The 21,496-nt window shown below is 38.3% G+C and overlaps 1 protein-coding gene across 6 annotated transcripts in view; it reads left to right on the top strand.

The window, feature by feature from the left end:
- LOC138177373 (uncharacterized) overlaps positions 1 to 21,496 on the top strand; it is a 58,391-nt gene that overhangs the window by 33,098 nt on the left and 3,797 nt on the right. For all 6 annotated transcript variants that reach the window (XM_069108557.1, XM_069108579.1, XM_069108573.1 and 3 more), the window contains 6 exons: positions 846 to 922; positions 2,092 to 2,202; positions 7,413 to 7,499; positions 8,846 to 8,953; positions 17,484 to 17,605; positions 19,421 to 19,543. In XM_069108557.1, coding sequence (XP_068964658.1) covers positions 846 to 922; positions 2,092 to 2,202; positions 7,413 to 7,499; positions 8,846 to 8,953; positions 17,484 to 17,605; positions 19,421 to 19,543 — 628 coding nt within the window. The remainder of the gene's footprint in view (positions 1 to 845; positions 923 to 2,091; positions 2,203 to 7,412; positions 7,500 to 8,845; positions 8,954 to 17,483; positions 17,606 to 19,420; positions 19,544 to 21,496) is intronic.

The following is a 21,496-nucleotide window of genomic DNA, read 5'->3' as shown; positions in this document are numbered from 1 at the left end:
TAGTGTGATATTCAACTTGGGTTTTGGTGCATTGGGATGTCTCTTTTAATGACTCATACTGAAATAGTATTACGGAGTGTGAAATATATTGTTGTGCAAGGTTTAGGTCAGCGCTGTACTTGAACATATATACATATAAACATATACATGTCTGTACGTATATACGTATGCATGCATATGTGTATTGTATACATATCTAAGGTAGGTAGCATAAGAGATATGACCAAGCCCTCATCAAAATTGTGAAATTGGCCACATAGTCCCGTCTCTGCCACTTATCAATTGTATGACCTCGATCAAATCATTGCTTTTTCTGGACCTCCATTTCCTTCAATAAAATGAGGGGCTTGAACTACAGTAGGTGATTCCTAAGGTTTCTTCTAGTCTGCCATTTTATGGTTAGACATTTTTGTGGCATCTAAAAACCTTCCTTTTTTAGATTACCTTTCCTTCTTAGCAAACTGCTACCCTCAGAGTCCTTGTCCTAGGGCCCAGCTCTCAGCTGGTTATGGTTTCCCTGATCAGAGATGTATTTGCTCTTTTAATGTATATACTTCTGCTTCAGAGTAGGCTGGGGATTATCACCTGAGATATTCTTTGTGTCTTCTATAAGCTTCATCTGAACCTCTCCATACCTATGATCACCTTAAATTGCTGCAGTTGAGACAGACTGGAACTATTATGGTCTTCAAGTTAAAATGACCATTTGTTCTTTAAATAAGTTATGAATGAGTTAGGCATTTAGCTAAATAGATTATGGCTTTTTTTTTCCTTAGGGTGAGAGAGAGTATATTGTGTTTTTTAAGGCCATTTCTATGATTTTTTTTCCAACTCTTTTTCTCCAGGTTCTCCTGTAAAATGTTGTACTCTAATTAAGCAGGCCCTCCGAGTACTCTACAGCAATCAGTCCTTGTACAGAAATGTAAGAATTCCATTTATATTTCATTCATATTATATTCATACTTGCCCTGAGTCAATTTTTACAATTAAAATAGTGAAATCTAGTTTCAACCTTTAGTGCTGTGGCATACTTAATATTTATTTTCATTCTACTAATATTTACCCAAACTGGATTTTATAACGGTATTTGCCACAGCCACAAAAGTAAATTGATAACAAGATTTAAGAACCAAGCAGTTTGAATTTACAGTCTAGTCTCTCATTCTTTATTATAATTCAGAAGTTGCTACTGACCCGCTTTACTTTCTTTTTTCCCCTGCTGAAAAGTAAGCCCTAAATGAAAAGAAATCAAGGTGGCTAGCTCACTCTTTCTGCCCTCTTACACAGATCGATTTAGTCCTGGACAAAGTAGTCGTTGAACCTCTCTGAGCTTGTTTCCTCTTTTGTAAGTAGGCGTGATGATACTTGAAGCACTACCTCCTCTCTAAGAAGAGAATGTATATTAAATGTACTGCAAACCCTAGGGAGCTATTTAAGAGTACGTGTTTACTCTTAGTACTCTTCCCTGTTTATTTTTCTGCCTCAGATACACAAGACCTGTGCCTCAGAGCAAGCTTCACTGTGCTCTGAGCAGCTCTGACACTAACAGTCACAAAGAAGCGGCTGACCTTCACCGGAAGCAAGAATCTCTTCATTTTAGGGTTCCCTTTGTCAGTGAAAGCACAGGCTAGTGCCCAAGCCTAGCCAAGCTACTGACTTTTGTGCTGCCTTCACACAGAGATGTTATTAGGAAAGTACTTTGTAAATTCAAGGTATTATAAAAACATAATTTTTTTCTCCATACATTTGTTTTTACAGATGCCTGTTCCCCTGAAAAAATCTTCATGTGCCAAATTTCTATAAAAAGTCAGTTTCTTTAAACAAAGGCATGTTGCAACACTTGCTTACAAAGAGCCTTCTCCATTGTTTTCCCCCATTTCAACCCCCAAATACCTAAATTCTGATATCTTTGGGGAGAGAAGAGAGAAACTTGGTGAGAAGTACAGTACTATTTTGTATTTAATATGTTCTGTGAAGAAGAGTATTAGCAGCACCAGCCCCACTCACTCTTCTGTCTTTTGATTTTTGAAAATCCTTTGTAAGGTTTTGAGAGCCTGCCGTTTGATGTCAATTAAAACTCGTGTTTTTCAGTCAAAATGCTGGAGTGCACTCATCACAATTTGGGGCAGTAGTCCTATTTTGGAACAGAATGGCCTTCTAACTGCTCTCATGCTGATTGAACCACCATCTTCCTTTAGACAGGTAACTTGTAATCTTCAAAGAAACAAGGTAGTATCCTAGGGTGGCCTAAATTAACACTTCAAATTTAAAAGCAGCATAGAGGCCAGTGGTGGGGAAGCCTGCGGCCTCAAGGCTACTTTTGGCCCTCTAGGTCCTCAAGCATGGCCTGAGTCCCAACTTCACAGAACGAATCCCCTTAATAAAAGGATTTGTTTTGTAAAACTTGGATTTAACCAAAGGGCCACATGTAGCTTTGAGACTGCAGGTTCTCCACCCCTGAGCTTGAGACATTCCTAAGGCTTCTCTGAAAAATGTACAAGCTCATTTGTTTTTTAGTTTAAGCTTGGAGTCTGGATATCTAGGTACCAGTTGCTCTAAAGGTAATCCAAATGTATGCAGGTGTGACCTAGTTCAGTAAGACTAGTATAGCCAACTTGTATAAAATAGACTGGTACATGTTCTTTTCAGGAAGGATGGTTCCTTTAAATTTCTTGAGCTTACCTGGTATATTCTAATGCTTGTTTATGCTTTTTTACCCATTGCTCACTTCTGATCCCAGCCTCCCAGTTTGTTTAAGACCTTGCCTATGTGCACACCTGGGGATATTGTGGGGCATCATGAGTAAGGGTCAGAATCTGAAATTAATACGTACATCTGAGATAACAGTGTAAGCCAGCATAGAAATATTACTTAAATATGTAATATAACATTTTTTTAAAAAAGGATATTGAATCCAGAAGACATGGGTTCCAGTCTCAACTCCAACATTTACTGGTTGTGTGATCTTGGGCAAGCCACTTACTGCTCTGAGCCTCAATTTCCTTATCTGTAAAATGGGGAAAATAACACCTGCCCTCTATAACACATGGGATTGCTTTAAGGAAAGCACTCTGTAAACTATGAAATGAATTATAGAAATGTGAACTCTTAGCCTTATGTCAGAGTTCAACAAATGAATCCAACTCCAGAATTATAGACAGCATTAGCAGTTTTTCAGGAATATATCAAGAACATGAATATATTGTTCCAAGGATTTAAGATATTGTAAATGAGCAACCAAACTACTAACAACTCTCTGTACAGAACAATACCCCATTGTAGTTGACTTCTGAGTTATGGTTTGCCTAGAACATTTTGCATTTGAACAAAATAAGTAGGTCTGACTCAGCCAGTAAGTGAACATTGGATCTGGCGCAGAGGACCTGGGTTCCATGAATGACCCTGGTACTTACTGACTTTGTAAACAGGAGCAAGCCACTTACCATCTTTAGACCTCACATTACTCATCTAAAAAAAGATAAGACAATTAAAAAAGAGAAGGAAGGAAACTATGTCTTGCTGAAAGGCACCATAGACAAAATTATATCAGTACTGAATATATATGCACCAAATGATATAGCATCTAAATTTTTGAAGAAGTTGAATGAGTTACAGAAGGAAATAGATAATAAAATTATGTTAGTGGAAGATCTCAATTTTCCCCTCTCAGAACTAGGTAAGTATAACCAAAAAATAATCAAAAAAGAAGTTAAAGAGGGGAATACAATTCTGGAAAAGTTAGCTATGATAGATTTCTGGAGGAAATTGAATGGGAATGGAAAGTAATAAGCCTTTTTTCTCAACAGTACAGGGCATCTACACAAAAATTCACCATGGATTAGGACATAAAAACCTTACAAACAAATGCAGAAATAGTAAATGCATCCTTTTCAGATTATAATGCAATAAAAATTTCATTCAAAAATGGACAATGGAAAGAGATTAAAATTAATTGGAAACTAAATGATCTAATATTAAAAACTAAGCGGATCACATAGAAACAATCAGTAATTTCAGTTAAAGAAAATGACAGTGAGACAGCATACCAAAATTTATGGAATGCAACCAAAGTGGAACTTAAGGGAAAATTTATATCTCTTATTGCTTACATCAATAAAATAGAGAAAAAGCAGAACAATGAATTGAGCGTGCAACTAAAAAAACTAGAAAAGGACAAATTAAAAATCTCCAATTAAACACTATATTGGAAATCCTGAAAATCAAAAGAGATATTAACAAAATTGAAAGAAAAATCATTGAGCTAATAAACAAAACTAGAAGCTGGTTTTATGGGGGAAAAAAACAATAAAATAGATAAACCTTTGGTTGATTTGATTTTAAAAAGGGAAAAAGAAAACCAAATTGCTGGTATCAAAAATGAGAGAGGTGAATTCACCACCAGTGAAGAAGAAATTAAAGACAGTTGTTAGGAGCTATTTTGTCCACTTATATACCAATAAATTTGACAATATAAATGAAATGGATGAATATCTACAAAAATATAAATCACCAAGATTAACAGAAGAAAAAAATATTTAACCCAATCTTAGAAAAAGAAATTGAATAAGCCATCAATGAACTTCCTAGGAAAAAATCCCCAAGAACAACCCAGATGGATTTACAAGCAAATTTTACCAAACATTTAAAGAACAATTAACCCTGATGCTGTATAAACTATTTGGATAAACAGGCAAAGCAGTCCTACCAAATTCCTCTTACAACACAAAACGGTGCTGATAGCTAAGCCAGGAAGAGTCAAAACAGAAAGAAAATTATAGGCCAATTTCTCTAATGAATATTGATGCCAATATTTTAAATAAAATACTAGCAAAGCCATTACAACAGTATATCACAAGGGTCATGTACTATGACCAGGTAGGATTTATGCCAGAAATATAGGACTGGTTCAAGATTAGGAAAATTATCAGCATAATTGACTATATCAATAACAAAACCAACAGAAATCATATAATTACCTCAATAGATGTAGGAAAAGCATTTGACAAAATACTGCATCCATTCCTATTAAAAACACTAGAATGCATAGGAATAAATGGAGCTTACCTTAGAATGATATGTAATATTTATCTAAAACCATCAGCAAGCATTATCTGTAATAAGGATAACCTGGAAGCCTTCCCACTACAATTGGGTGAAGCAAGGATGCTTTATTACCTCTATTATTTAATATTATACTAGGAATGTTAGCTATAGTAGTAAGGGAAGAAAAATTCAAGTAGGCATTGAGGAAACAAAACTATCGCTCTTTGCAGATATGTTATACTTAGAAAATCAACTAAAAAGCTAGTTGAAATAATTAACAACTTTAGCAAAGTTGCAGAATACAAAATAAACTCTTACAAATCATCAGCATTTCTATTTATTACCAACAAAGTCCAGCAGCAAGAGAGAGAATTTTTATTTAAATAACTGTAGACTTCTAGGAGTCTATCTGCCAAGACAAACCCGGGAACTGTATGAACACAACTATAAAACACTTTAATACAAAGAAAATCAGATCTAAGCAATTGGAAAAATATCAATTGCTTATGTATAAGCCAAGCCAATATAATAAAAATGACAGTTCTGCCTAAATTAATCTATTAAGTGCCATATCAACCAAACTATCAAAGAATTGTTTTATAGAGGTAGAAAAAAAAAATAATTCATCTGGAAGAGCAAAAGCTCAAGAATATCAAGGGAATCAGTGAAAAAAAATGTGAAAGAAGGTGGTCTAGCTGTACTAGATCTCAAACTGTATTATGAAGCAGTAATTATCAAAACAATATGGTCCTGGCTAAGAAATAGAGTGGTGGATCCATGGAATAGATTAGGTACAAATTACATTATAGTAAATGACCACAGTAATCTAGTATATGATAAACCCAAATCTCCAGGCTTTTGGAACAAAAAGTCATTATTTGACAGAAACTGCTAGAAATACTGAAAAACAGGATGGGAGAAACTAGGTATAGACCACCATCTCATACCATATACCAAGATAAGTTCAAAATGGATATATGATTTACACAAAGAGTGATACTATAAGCAAATTAGGAGAACATGGAATAGTTTATCTGTCAGACAGATTTATAGATAAAGGAAGAATTTAGGACCAAAGAAAATATAGAGAGCATTACAAAACATGAAATAGATCATTTTGATTATATGAAATTAAAAAGGTTTTGCACAAACAAAACCACTATAACCAAAAATAAGGAAAGCAGAAAACCATGGGGTTTGCACAGAATTTGCAACAAATAGTTCTGATAAAGGCCTCATTTTTCAAATATGTAGAGAACTGAGTCAAATTTATAAAAATACTACATTTTCCAATTGATAAATGGTTAAAGGATATAAACAGGCAATTTTCAGTCAAACCAAAGCTATCTATTGTCATATGAAAAAATGCTCTAAATCACTTGATTAGAGAAATGCAAATTAAAACAACTGAAGGTACTGTATCATACCTATCAGATTAGGTAATATGACAAAAAAAGAAAATGTTGAATGTTGGAAGGGTGTGGGAAGTGGGACACTAAAGCACTGTTGTTGGAGTTGTGAACTGATACAACCACTCTGGAAAGCAGTTTGGAACTATGCCCAAAGGGCTATAAAACTGCATACCCTTTGGTCCATTAATACTACTGCTAGGTCTATATCCCAAAGACATCCAACAAATGTTTATAGCAGCTTTTTTTGTGGTGGCTAAGAATTGGAAATCAGAGGGATGCACATTATTAGGGAATGGTTGGACAAACTGGTATATGATTGCAATGGAATATTATTGTGCTGTAAGAAATGACAAGCATAATGATTTCAGAAAATATGAACTGATGCAAAATGAAGTGAACAGAACCAGGAGGATGACATACACATTAACAGCAATATTGTACAGTGAAGAACTGTGAAAGATTTAGATGAAGCATACTATCTTGCCTCCAGAGAAAGAACTGATACTGTTAGAATACAGACTGAAGCATGCTATTTTTCACTTCTATTTTTTTTTTATTTGAGTCTTCTTATACAAAATGACTACTATGGAAATGTTTTACATAATTGTACTTGTAAGGGTGGCCCTGAAGTCAGGAGGACCTGAGTTCAAATCTAGCCTCAGACACTTAACACTTACTAGCCGTGTGATCTTGGGCAAGTCACTTAACCCCAACTACCATCCCCCCAAAAAATAATTGTACTTGTATAACCTATATCTGATTGCTTACCATCTCAGGGAGGAAGGAGAGAGGGAGGGATAGAATTTGGAGCTCAAAACTTTTTTAAAATGCTAAAAATTGTTTTAACACATAATTGGCGGGGAAATAAAATGTATTTTTTAAAATGATAGTTTTCAAATTGATGATTTATTTGGTCTTTTCCAGCTCTAACTTCTACAACATATGACTTTGTTGCAGATGGTGTGTGATGTGTCTTTTGGCATTTTAGAAGAACTGAGATTGAAAATCAATGTTTCTTTGCCTTCAGATGTATTTTATGGTTCTGTAAGTTTATAATTTTGCCTCTTTTTCTCCGTGTATTCTGATATTTAAATGTTAAACAATGAATAATCTTTAATGCCATAGGTCTCAGTCTGAGTATTTAAATCATACATCAACTTGGAATTGCTGCAGTCTTCCTACTGACCTCCCATCTCACATCTCCAGCTTCCTTTCAGACGTCTTGAACTGGAGGTCCTATAGATATCATAAACTCAGTATATCCAAAGCAGAACTCATTATTTCTCCCCAAACCCACCCACCTCTCTCCTACCTTTCCTATTTCCATAGAGGGCAACAACATCCTCCCAGTTCATCAGGCTCACACCTAGGAGTCATCTGGCATCATTCGTTCTCTCTCACCTCACCACCCCCACCCCATATCCAAACCATTGCCAAGGCCTGTCTGTTTTACTTTTGCAAGATCTCCTTCTCTCTTTTGACACTGCCCCCACTCTAGTGCAGACCTAGTCTATTACAATAGCCTGCTGGTGCGCCTGCCTGCCTCATGTCTCTCCCCAGGAACAAGTGAAAATGTGCTGGTATTCAAAGCCCTTCATAACCTGGTCCCCTCCTCCCTTTCCAGTTTTGCACCCTGGTCTCAGCACGAGCCTTTTGATCCAGTGACACCAGCCTCCTGGTTGTTCGAAGAAGAGACACATCTCGCATCTCCCTGCCTCTCCTTTATGTCACATCGACTTCAGCTATTTTCCCCTTTACTGCATTTCATCACCCTCCCCTGTGCTTTGCGTGGGTAGCACCTCAGCTCTGGCACCCCCTCCTCCACCTCATAGAACCAAGTTTCTCTCACAGTGCTTTTCAGCGCCACTTGTTAGCACAGACTTCTCTCACCCTGCAGTTCTCGGTGCTTCCTCTTTTTTGAAATCAGTTCGGTGTTCATTGTGTAGATTTTGTTGCATATGGAATCATAAACTCGTTGTAGATGAAGGTTTTTTTGTCTTTGTTCCCTAGCACATGCCTGTCATGTAGTATACATAGTGTTTGTTTGATTCAACTGAATCCTGACCCTTCTACTTACAGCCATTTCTGAGGCTCAGCTACCTCATCTGTAAGCTGGGCCTAAAAAACTATCCTGCCTAACTCACAGAGTTCTTAGGGGAATCCAATGAGGCAAGAGACAGAAAGCCCTTTGTCAGTCTTAAAGTGCTTTATGCAAGTGTTAGCTGTTACAGGACCTATTTCATGCTTCTGTGATTAAATGAATCCTGTCTGTCTTTAGTTTGCTCCTGAGGTCCTGGGCACTTTTGCATTCTCCGGTCTTGGTTCATAAAGAAGAACAAATGTACTTGGATCTTTGTCTCTGATTATTGTTTGTTTATTTTTCTAATTAGCTAAACCTTGAGGCCTGCTTTCTTCTCACCATTCAAGCTGTGCTTCAGATGCTGCTAACTGACTTTCCACAGTTGACTTCTTTTCTTGAAATACTGTTAGCTTTTGGGGTAAGTTCTAAATACTTTTAATCTGAGTGATTAAAGCAATTTTTCCATGGTTTTTTTTTTCTTTTTCAAAAGATCTTCAGGCATGGTGGCATGTGTCTGTTCCCCCTGCTATAGGAATAGTGAGGTTGGCAGATTTCTTGAGCTTGGGAGTTCTGCAGTGGCCTAAGCCATTTCGGTGTCTGTACTAAGTTGGGCAGTAATATTATGAGCCTCTTGGAGTGAGGAACTGCTATATTTCACTGGGAGAATATGAACCAACCCAGGTCAGAAATGGAGCCAGTTAAAATTCCTGTGTCATCAGTATAGTATCAGGCTATGAGGAGCACCTGTATTTCCAGCCTGTGGGTGTGAGTCTTTATTTTTTTTTTTTAAGCAATCGTGGTTAAGTAACTTGCTCAAGGTTACACGGCCAGGTGTTTCTGGGTGTGGTGCTAAGTGTCTGAGCCCAGATGCGATCCCAGGTCATCCTGACTCTGGGGCTGGTGCTCTTACTCACTGAGCCACCTAGCCACCCTAAGCAATTGGGGTTAAGTAACTTGCTCAAGGTTACACGGCCAGGTGTTTCTGGGTGTGGTGCTAAGTGTCTGAGCCCAGATGCGGTCTCCTGACTCTGGGGCTGGTGCTCTTACTGCACCACCTGGCCACCCCAGGTGTGAGTCTTTAAAAAAGAAAAAAATCTGAACCCAAGTACTAGCAGTTATAAATACAAAGATAATACATAGCCCTTTAGCCCACATCCAGTCATTTACCAGGCTTTGATTCTCTCTCTACAGTATTCCCCATAGCCACCATTTTCCTTCCCCTCTATTCCTCTTGCCATCTTCCTTGGTTCAGACCCTTTTTACCACTTGATTGAAATTCTTCCTCCTACCTTCCTTCCCACCCCACTCTATTCCGTTCTTTATCCCCTTGCCAGATTAATCTTTCCTAGGCATGACTTGCAGTAGTCAATAGGGAGCCATTGAAGGGATTTGAATAAGGGAACAGCATGAGTCCACGGTCCTTATCCTGGCAGTGAAGGCACTTCACAATACTGATTTTCCTCTGAGTCTTTACTCATACTGCTCTAGGCTACATGTGCGCTGTGTACCACCAAACTGGACTACTCCTGTCCCCTCTCCATCCCATTGCCCAATACCTTGAACAGAGCCCCTTCTCTTGGCCTTTCTCTCAACCTACTCCCAAATAAAAGTAACTCAAATAAAGCAACTCCATTAAGCCTTTTCTAATCCCTGAATACTTCCACTAAACTCCTATAGCAGAAATGATCTCTTCCTTCTTCTGACCTCCCCAAAGTACTTGTGCGTGTCTTATGACCAGACCATACAGACAGATAATAGATGTGTACTCTCTTTGGCATTGTAGCATTTGTATAAAATGCAATGTAGTGTAGTGGATAAAAGTACTGGGCATGGGTTATCCAAGATGGCAGAGTAGCAGGAAGAAGTAGAGCCATCTCCAATTCTACAGCCACCCTAAATGGATCTAGAAAATGCACCAGGCAGAGGTGGCTAGGTAGCACAGTGAATGAGCACTGGCCCTGCAGTCAGGAGGACCTGAGTTCAAATTTGGCCTCAGACACTTAACACAAAAACTAGCCATGTGACCTCAGGCAAGTCACTTAACCCCAATTGCCCTGCCTTCCCTCCAAAAAAAAAAAAAAAAAGAAAATGCACCAGGCGACTAGGTTATGCAGTGAGTAGAGCCCCGGCCCTGGAGTCAGGAGGACCTAAAAGTGTTTAAAAAAAAGAAAATGCACCAAACCAAATTCTGATTAGGAAATACAAGGGAAAAAAAAAAATGACTGCAAATGGTTTTTCTAGCCTAGGTAAGGATAGAGAGACAGATTTGTGGATGTTGATTATGGCATCTGGTCAGAAGCATGCCAGGTGCTACAGTCCAGCTCAAGGACAGGTGGTGTACCCAGAGCTAACCTCTCTTGCTCACTACCTAATTCCAGGTCATAGATCCAGGGAGGACTAAGGAGGGGAGATGGCATTCCAGCTGAGGAGTAGTTTCTGGTTCAGGCTGTGTACCAAGCAAGGAAATAATCCAGGGAGTGGAATAGCAGAGAGAAAGGGGATGGGACCTTTGTGTTTACCTTTGTGAAAGAGCTCAGCATTCAGCGGGGCCCAGTTCTGATACCTCGGAAGTCCCTTGGGACAGAGAACCAAGGCTAACAAACCATGAGTTGTCCAGCATAGGGGGATACTGAGACACTGAGAGATCTAGCCTCCAAGTAAATTGCCATCAAAGGGGAGGGTTACGCAAAGAACAATAGTGGGAGGTAAGAGGGAGGCCAGGTAGCACAGCAAGTAAGAGCACCAGCTCCAGTGTTGAGAAGACCTGGAGATCGAATCCTGGGCTCAGACACTTAGCACCCACCCAGAAACACCTGGCCGTGTAACCTTGAGCAAGTTACTTAACCCCAATTGCTTAGGGGCAGCCAGGTGGCTCAGCGAGTAAGAGCACCGGCTCCAGTGTTGGGACGACCTGGAGATCTAATCCCGGGCTCAGACACTCAGCACCACACCCAGAAATAACTGGCCGTGTAACCTTGAGAAAGTTACTTAACCCCGATTGCTTAAAAAAAAATTTTAAAAAAAAATAGTGGGAGGTAAGGGAAAAGGACTGAAATTACTAAAGATCTCAGGAGGAAGAAGGCTAAATTAGAGATCTTGAGCATAAGGAGAAAACCAACAGGGAAGACATTAATAGCAGAAGGGAATGTGACCCCCAGATCAGATTAGAGAGTTCACTCTTCTGTGAATAAGTATTGTAAAGACAAAGGAAAATTATTCCTACCTGGTGAATAAGTATTGTTAAGACAAAGGAAATTATTCTAATACCTAGAGGACCTTGTGGGACAACTGCAGGAAAATGGAATGGTTTAAAAGAAAATAAGAATCGTGAAAGCAAGATCTATGACCTGCCCAGCAGAAACAATTGGCAAGATTTTAAAAAAGAAAGGAATCCACAGTAGCAAGTCTCACTTAAGAAACAGTAGAAAGGATGACTACAGAAATGAAGGACAGTCTGGAACAAGAGAAACAAAAAGCAATAACATTAAAGGAAAACATTATCTCCAGACAAGCAAAACTTAATCTTGAACATAAAATGAATAGGAATAATTTAAAAATTAGAGGTTTACGGGGGGCGGAGCCAAGATGGCGGAGTAGAAGCACGACATTCCCGCAGCTCCAGCTTTCACCCTCCCCAATCCATGTAAAAAAGGGACTCTAAACAAACTTTGGAGCTGCAGAACCCACAAAATGACACAGAGAAGCTAACCTCCCACTGAGGACAGCCCGGCAGGCCAGCAGGAATCCAGCACAGCGCTCAGGGAGCCGAGCCCAGCCCCAGGGTGGGCCTGACCAGCTGCCGGCCAGAGGGACTCCATATCAGCAGCAGCTGTGGCCATTTCCAGATTTATCAACACAAAGGATAAAGTGAGAGGTCAGTACAGTCTGGACTTTGGGACCAGTAAGTGGGAGTACATGCGACACAGCCAGCTAGCGCCATGTGGCAGCTTCAGCTCTTGGCCTGCAGAGTGTAGGGGGACCAAGCACCAGTCTGAGGGGTAATCGCTCTTGCTTTAACCTGCTTGGATCTGGATTGCAGTCTAGGGTGGAGGTTCTGGGGTGTGTGTCCAGTTTGCCAGAGGGTGTGGAGACCTCAGAGGGGGCACCCATCTAATACCTCCGGCAGCTGAAAAAACCCCAGCGTTTGGGACGAGAGCTCCCCTGTCTGGTGGCAGAGTCCTACTGTGGCAAAAAGCCCAAAAGTCAAAATTGAGTGGCAAAATGAGCAGGCAAAGGAAACAAAGCAGACAGAAGATTCCAACAATACACTCCTATTTTGGGGACAAAAAAGAGCAAAGCATGGAACAGGAGGAAAACAGTGAAGTCAGAACTTCTGCACCAAAAGCTTCAAAGGAAAATACAAGCTGGTTACAGGCCATAGAGGACCTTAAGAAAGATTTTGAAAACCAAATAAGAGAAGTGGAGGAAAAATTGGGAAGAGAAATGAGAACAATGCAAGAAAATTATGAAATGAGAGTCAACAGCCTAACTGAGGAAAATAATACCTTAAAAAACAGACTGACTCAAGTGGCAAAGGAGGCCCAAAAAGGCAATGAGGAGAATCATTGCTTCAGAATTAGATTGGAGCAAAGGGAATCTTAATGACTTTATGAGAAATCAAGATGCTGTTAAACAGATCCAAACAAATGAAAGAATAGAAGGCAATGTGAAATATCTCATGGGAAAAACCACTGACCTGGAAAATAGATCCAGGAGAGATAATTTAAAAATTATTGGACTGCCTGAAAGCCATGACCAAAGTAAGAACCTAGAAATCATCCTCCAGGAAGTTCTCAAAGAAAACTGCCCTGATGTTTTAGAAGCAGAGGGCAAAATAGAGGTTGAAAGAATCCACCGATCACCTCCTGAAAAAGATCCCAAAAAGAAAACTCCTAGGGGCGGCCAGGTAGCACAGCGAGTAAGAGCACTGGCTCCAGTGTTGAGAAGAGCTGGAGATCGAATCCCGGGCTCAGACACTTAGCACCCACCCAGAAACACCTGGCTGTGTAACCTTGAGCAAGTTACTTAACCCCAATTGCTTAAAAAAAAAAGAAAAGAAAAGAAAACTCCTAGCAATATTATAGCCAGGTTCCGGAATTCCCAGATTAAGGAGAGAATATTACAAGCAACCAGGAAGAAACAATTTGAATATTGTGGAAACACAATCAAGATAACCCAGGATCTGGCAGCTTCTACACGGAGGAATCGAAGGGCTTGGAATATGATATTCCGGAGGTCAAAGGAGCTGGGATTAAAACCAAGAGTCACCTGCCCAGCAAAACTGAGTATCATGTTTCAGGGGAAAATATGGTCATTCAGTAGAATAGAGGACTTTCAAGCATTCTTGCTGAAAAAACCAGAGTTGAATAGAAAATCTGACATTCAGATACAAGAAGCAAGAGAAGCATGAGAAGGATTTTAAGAAAATAAATCAGGACATAGTAGCACAAATTCTGGGACAGGAGTCATCATGACGTCAAGAGGAAGTAGAACTAATGGGAGGAACCACGAGAAAGAAGAGACAAAACAAAAGAAAGAAAAAGGAAATAGTATGCTTCCATCTGCATTCAGACTCCAAAGTTCTTTCTCTAGATGTGGACAGCATTTTGCATCGTGAATGTTTTGGAGTTGTCTTCGTCCTTACATTGCTGAGAAGAATTAAATCTATCAAAGTCAGTCATTCCACACAAAAAAGAAAAAGAGGAAAAGGACCCATCTGGGTGAGGAAATATTGCAGCTCTTTTTTCAGTAGCAAGGAATTGGATTCTAAGGGGATAACCTTCAACTTGGTCGTGTCTGAATAAGTTAGGATATATGAATGTATTTGGAATGCTATTATGCTCTAAAAAATGATGAAGGGGATGGTTTTAGAGCAACCCAAGAAGATCAGTATGAAATGATGCAAAGCAAAGTGAATGAAACCAGAAGAACAATTTGTATGATAGTAAAGACAGAGAACTTTGAAAGACTTAGAAATTGTGATCAACATAATAACTGACCATAGGACTCATGATGACTCCAGGTTATCTAACTCCTGATGAATTCAGAGTGAAAATTAAGATTTCTTTTTGAGGGAGTTGTTGGGAAATATCGTCAGTGTAGGAACGCTGTTTGACTCGACATGTTCTATCCAATAGGGATTCTGTTGTAGGGGTGAGGGGAGGTAGGATGGAGAGAAGGCAGATTTTTGTTGACTTAAAAAATGTATTTTAAAAAATAAATAAAATGAAATGAGGGGGTGAACAAAACCAGATGTGTTAAACCTGGCTGCAAAACTCCTGAGTGGTCCTGAACAAGATTAAAATGTAATTGGAAAATGTTTAACAAAATAAATAAAAATATACTACAACATAGAGGTTTACTTGAAGAATATGACAAGTCAAAATACCTGAAACACCATAATGCAAAAAATAATGCAAGAAAACTGCCCAGACCAGACAAAGAAAGTGCCAATACAAAGAATTCACAGATCACCTCCAGGGGCAAACCCTGTGCTGTAAGCTCCAAGACAAATAGTGGCTAAATTTAACCATTCCACTGAAAAATGACAAATTCTGCAAGCAAGAAAAATCTTCATATATAAGGGAAAAGAAATTTTAATTTTTGGTACTGCTGTTCAGTCACTGCAGTCATGTCTGACTCTTTGTGGCCCCATTTGGGGTTTCCCTGGCAATGATCCTGGAGTGATTTGCCATTTCCTTCTCCAGCTTATTGTAAAGATGAGAAAAATGAGGCCAAGAGGGTGAAATAGCCTGCCCAGGGTGACACAGCTAGTAATTGTCTGAGGCTGGATATGAACTCTGAAGAATGAGTCTTCCTGACTCCAGGCCTGGCACTCTATCCACTGTACCACATAGCTGTGATGTGGAAATTTGCATGGCATAAGACTGTTCTGAACCCACTGAAAACCAGAGGGAAAGAAATCATGATGTCTTCTGAAGAGCAAAAGAACTCAAGATACACAACCCAAGGAGACTTACCTGCAAATCTGAGGCTAACCATAAATGAAAAAATATACACATTCAGTCAAAAAGAGACATTTGAAACATTTCTTGAAAGAAAACCAGACCTGAGAAATTATTTATGTCTCAAATACCCAAGGCAACAGAAATATCATGAAGACAAACCTTGAAGAGATTTCTTTCTAAATGTACACAGAGAGACATGAGTGAAAGCAGAAGTCAAATAGAAGTGAGGGTAGAGAAACAGGCTTGAAACCTAAGGTCAAAACCTCATAACACTTCACCTATAAGAAAATCATTGTTATTTGTGGAACTAAATTACAGTATAGGTGCACATAAAAGGGATGAGAGGAGGAAGAAGGGAGAGAGGAATATATGAAGTATCCTAGTCAGGTCAAAGGCTAACAACAAAGGGAAAATCAGCCCTGTGGGGTCTCAGGAAGAAGAGATTGAAGACACAAAGGGATGAACTGAAAAGGGGAAAAATCTTATTTCAGTGGTGGTAGAGGATGCCATTGATGAATGTTCCTATGGTTGAAGAGAGATATTCTGTAAAACAAAAGGAACTCAGTAAATATGATCTGCAGGGATTTGGTGCTTGGACCACCCAGCCTGCCTCAGAAGGGAAATAAGAGTTCCTGGGGTATCCTGACACTCAGAAGAGTGTAAGGGCATAGATCTAGGAAGGAGATTTTGAGGCAAATGGAGAAAAAAATAACAATTGGCAGGTAGAAGTCAGGAATAAACTGACCAGTGACATAGGAAGAATCCTATGGGGGCAATATCATCTCTTATTCCCTGCAAGAGTGCTTTTTCTTAGAGTGATGCACAATAGAAAAGGGGAAAAGGGGTGTGGGACAAGATCTACGAGGCAATAATATAGAAACTATAAAAGAAGGAACCTAAGGTACCTTAGAAATTTTAATTTCATGGAGAATGCAGACACTAAAGAAAGGCTAAATAGTTATAAAGGACCACGAATTAAATAATAAAAGTCTAGAGCAGAGAAAATGGGAAGATAAATAATGAATAGAATGAAGGAAAGGAATTTTTTTTTCTTTTTCTCGAAAAAGGCACAGAAAGTAACATTTTTTAAAACTAGCAAGCAAGGAAGGGGAAAAAGAAGGTTATTACTTGACTACTCAATTAAGAGGGAAAAGATGAGAAGAATTAAATTAACTAGATAAAAACTAATTAAGCCAAAACCAAGTGAAGAGGTAACGAGTAGAGAGGGTGGGGCTTGAGAATAAAAGGAAGAGAGCCTGTGGGAATAGGATTTCCTTAAAATTAAGCTAAAATAACTGAAGAGATATAGTACTGTGTTTACAAAGGGGAGGGGAGGGGAGATGAGGGAAACTGTTAGAGAAAAATGGAGGAAAACATAAAATTAGTATCTTTGAGTATAAATGGACTAAACAGTCCAATAAAACAAAAAAGTAACAGATTAAATCTCTCCCACATACAAAACACGTTTAAAAAACAAAGAGCCAAAATAAAAACGGGCATAAAAGCAGAAGTTTTGATCATGCTATCAGAGCAAAAACATTCAAAACATTTAGTGTTTGTGTGTAGTATCCCCAAAATTCTGCTCTTAAGACTTTTTAGCACACTGTAAATAAAATACTTAAAGCTTGGGGCAGCTAGGTGGTACAGTGAATAGAGCATTGGCCTGGAGTCAGGAGAACCTGAGTTCAAATGTAACCTCAGACACTTAGTAGCTGTGTGACCTTGGGCAAGTCATTTAACCCCAGTTGCCCTCCAAAACAAACAGCTGTTTACATAAAGTAATGTAATGGTGGCTGAATATCCTGAATGATTTTATCTATAAATTTGAGTCACATTTGGGGCCTCAGTATACTTAAATGGTACTTCAGTTACCTGTGTGGATATTAAATTAGGGAGAAAGATGAAGAAGGAAGAGAGAATTACAATGAAAAGTTTGCTGTGGCAGTAAATTAAAATTTCTTTCTTTTTTAACTTTCCTAGAAAAATTTCTGGGCACTAAAGCTATTTTTGGAAGGCCTCTTGTCCCAAATGCCTGTTCTTCATGATGTTGTCAGTATGATTGCCAGAGATCTAAGTTATCAGAAACACTCTCTGCTAAAATTGTAAGTGTTTCCTCTTTGAACTGCTTATTTAAAAGGTTACAGAAAACAAACCTGAACAAGCTATTGGTACTTATCAGACAGTAATTGATACCAATCTGTTGTCAAGTAGTAGTTGATGTTGGCCACTTATTTCAGGATGGGGTCTTTTGATGCATGGTGGAAAGTAAACTTAATTTCTCTCTATTCCTCATCCCACATTGAAGAAATGTAACCTTGAATATTTTGTGTAAAGAAAATTGGCTTTCCATGAGACTTTGTGAATTCTTTATATTCCACAGTTATAAGTGAGTCATGATTTTGTTAATAGGTGTTAGAAGGCACAGCTGTTCTGTTAGAAGTAAGTTCTCTGTTTCACCAGTCACTGGCCTTTCTGTTGCTTATAAGATCATAAAAATAAGAGATGTAATTTTTATATAAATGCTTTTTACCTGATAAAGTACTCATGTCTCATTATAATTCAAGCCCAATATGCATTAACTCCCATCTTTTTATGCTGTTTTTTTATTTATTTAGCTTTCTTATCCAGGGTTTGTTGGGTAAGATTTCAGTTATTTAAATACTTATAATTTCAATAAAACTACATATGTTTTATATTTATACATTTAATATATATCTGATGTATATAAAATATTTATCATTTCAATAAATATACATATGTATATAGTTTTCCTATAAAGAAAATTGTATAACCAATACTTTTTTCTGTATTGTTCCTAGGTGAGGTTTTCTAGCTGGGAATATAAACAGTAGCCCAGTGCTGTGGGGAGAGCAAAGTAATGACACATATTAGCCTTTTAATTACAAGAAAGTCACTTTCTTTAGTCTCTGCTTGTCTTTGTTTAAGTACAGTGGTAGTAAAATGAACTTTATGTTCTCCCTGCTCTGAGATAGTAGTGTCGGATTTTTTTTTTTAGGTGCATATGCTAATCACCACTTCTAAAGATTTTATTGATCCTGAATGGAAAATCATCATAAGAAATCTGCACTTGATGTTTGACTATAGTTATGCTGAATGCCACTATTATTTTTCATGTATTTATTTTATCCTGCTTTTTTTTTTAATATGGAGAAGAGGGGAAAATCCTTATGTTTTAGTAGTTACTAATACAAAGGGCTACTTAAATCTAGCCTTCTTCCAGTCACTATCACAAGTGAACACTGATGGTGATGTTGCTATGAGCTGTTTAAAAGATGACTGGTTTACTATATTAAATAAACTGAATTCTCCTAGTAACTATTTGCTCCTCAAATGGCTAAGTTTAGAGACCTTCAGGGGTCCTCATATTGAAGGCCTTATGGAACCCTGATCTTAGAAGAAAGGTTATCTATCTTAGAAAAAAAAAGTCTTGACTTCCTAATTTGTGTCTTTTTCTTCCTTCTGCTGCCTGTCATGGGGAGAGGGAGAAGGGAAGTGTATCATCCATGAGTAAAGAAATAACCAAAGATTATCTTACCTGAAAAAATAAGATTTTAATGAGATTAAACACCAAAATGCAAAAAAAAAAAATTTTTAATTTTAAAAAGGTCCTTGAGATACATGGAGCAAGAAATATGAGAAACACAAGATACATTTATGTTTCTACCATTTCTTTGTCACCTTTCTAAGACGGTCCCATTTATAGACTTTGAAGATATTTGATGTCACCATTAATAGGTATTTATTGATCATCCCCAAAATTGATGGCGCTATAGGAAAATAAGAAGGGCACTTGATGTAGGGTTTTGCATGTTCTGAGAGAGATAAAATTGATGCTTCAATTGTCAAGAAGGCTCAATTGAAAGGTATGACTAAATCCTAAGTGTTTGTTTGAATAGGTGGCAGACCCTGGGACCAGACTATGTTGGGGAGCTACTCTGCCTTTTCCTGAGCTTCAGGAACTCACAGTTGCAGTCTGTTGGCATCTTTCTATCACATGTAGTAATAGAAAACTTAAATCAGTAAGTATTATGAGCATTAATTCTAACATAGAATGATTTAAAGAAAAATGACTTATTTGTACCAATGGTATTCTCCTGATAATTTCTTTCTTATTTAGCATCAGCATAGTCTCTTGAGGACTTCCTGTTAGCTTGATTTTGTAGAAAGATGTGTTTTAAATGTGCTTTTAATTCTGCTGCTTAGAAGGTGGAGCAATGAAAATATTCAACACAGATGTGTTTTATTTATCAGTAACTGAAGAATTGTCCTGAATATGTTTGTATCTTTAGTATACACAGAGGTCAGAGTTCATTAAATCCTATGAAATTTATTCTTCTAGGATACAACAGTTTACATTTTCATTCATTTGCCCCAGGAGTAAATCACTTGCCTTTCTCTTGGCTAGATGACGTCTTATTCATAAGAGGCTTCCCAGTATGCAAAGCTAGCTAGCTAATGTTTATTTCAGGACTCCTAGGGTAGGCTAAGTCAAGCAGTAGTCCTCTGCATCCTATAAAACTCAAACACCTAAATGTACAGCTCTTGAAATTGGGGGGAACGGGGGTCACAGTTTGCAGGCCTTGATCCATTGTATCTAACAGTCAACATCCCTAAGCACAGTGGAGCCAATCCAGCTGCTTACTTCTTTCAGACTAAACAGAGCTGAGGGGGGAGTTATGGGGAAACCATGAAGAGAAGCAGAAATGAGGGCAGACATTGAGGGGGAAATTTAAGATTCTTCCCCCCCCCCAATGCATTTGTTTCTTTTAACTTAAAATTTCTAGTTTAGAGTATGTTCTTATTATTTTTTAAAATAAGACTTAGAGATGTTACAAGTTGTTGTTGATAGTTATGTATTTCAAAGAATACAAATGCTAAACGCTGACTTTACCCTGTGAGTTTATAAAACTTGATTTCTTGTTGAAGGTGTCTTTGAGTCTAAAAAGTAAGTAGTCTCTTGCTAATTGTCACACGATGTAAAAGAATCTTGCTCTTTACTCATTTCTGATCTTATGCAAAGGAAGAATAATTAGTTAATAGACTAACTTGTAATTTATTCATTTTGATTTATTTCTGTCTCTTTAGAAGACTAATCAAATCTCTGGTTTTCTTAATTTTCTATCTGAAACATTCTCATCATAGTTAAGGAATTTTTCTTTCACTCATCTTCCAGAAATAACAAAAGAAAAATTCAAAACCCGACAGTCTTTCAGTAAGATTGCTGTGTTCAGGGAAAGTCTTTAAAAGATTGCATAGAGTAAGGGATCTCTTTCCCGTATCGGCCCGGTTTTCTTTGTCACTTGTCACCATTTGCACTTGAATACTCTGGAGAAGTTCTGCGTGTGTGTGGCGTACTGCTTTTACTGCTTTTGTCTCTTAGCAGGTCTTGCAGTAGACCAACCTTGGATAACTAAAAATTGCCCAAACTCCCCACCACAGTGGGTACTCTCTCAAGTTCTCCAGCATCCACACATGAATGCAGTTATCAAAAACTGATTTATTCATTTTAAATTCAAAATGAGATTTTGGAAATATCCATCAATTACTATAGACAATCCCCAGTTTAAGACAACCTGATAGTTTCTTTTTATCTGTGTCCTCCCTTGGCATTGCTGTGTGGACTTAGGCCTGTCTCATCTGCTGGTGCTTTCCCCTCCCCATAGCTTTTGGGGCTTGGGCTCAGGAATCTGTAGCAGCAAGCACCCCAGTGTCCCCAAGGTGGCTGCCAACACAGGTTCTTAGATCTGCTTTTCTAAAGGAAAGCAACTCAAAATGGATTAACAATCTTGCTTTAATCAATCAAACATATCATTTACCTAGTTCAGGGGAAAAGGTCAGCACCCCGAACCTCAGAGTATACAGACAGAAACATTTCAAGTAGACAGGCCTCCAACTGTCCAACCATTACATCTATACCAAATCATGATTACCAGAGAGGGAAGCATCAACATCTGGGTTTTCAAAGGGGGGGG

This window comes from Petaurus breviceps, unplaced genomic scaffold, assembly GCF_028583685.1.
Source record: "Petaurus breviceps papuanus isolate PSGF00001 unplaced genomic scaffold, PetGlider_PUasm1.0 138, whole genome shotgun sequence".
NCBI classification, from domain to species: Eukaryota; Metazoa; Chordata; class Mammalia; order Diprotodontia; family Petauridae; genus Petaurus; species Petaurus breviceps.
Note: the sequence above shows the minus strand (reverse complement) of the source record. Positions and strands in the feature narration are given on the sequence as shown.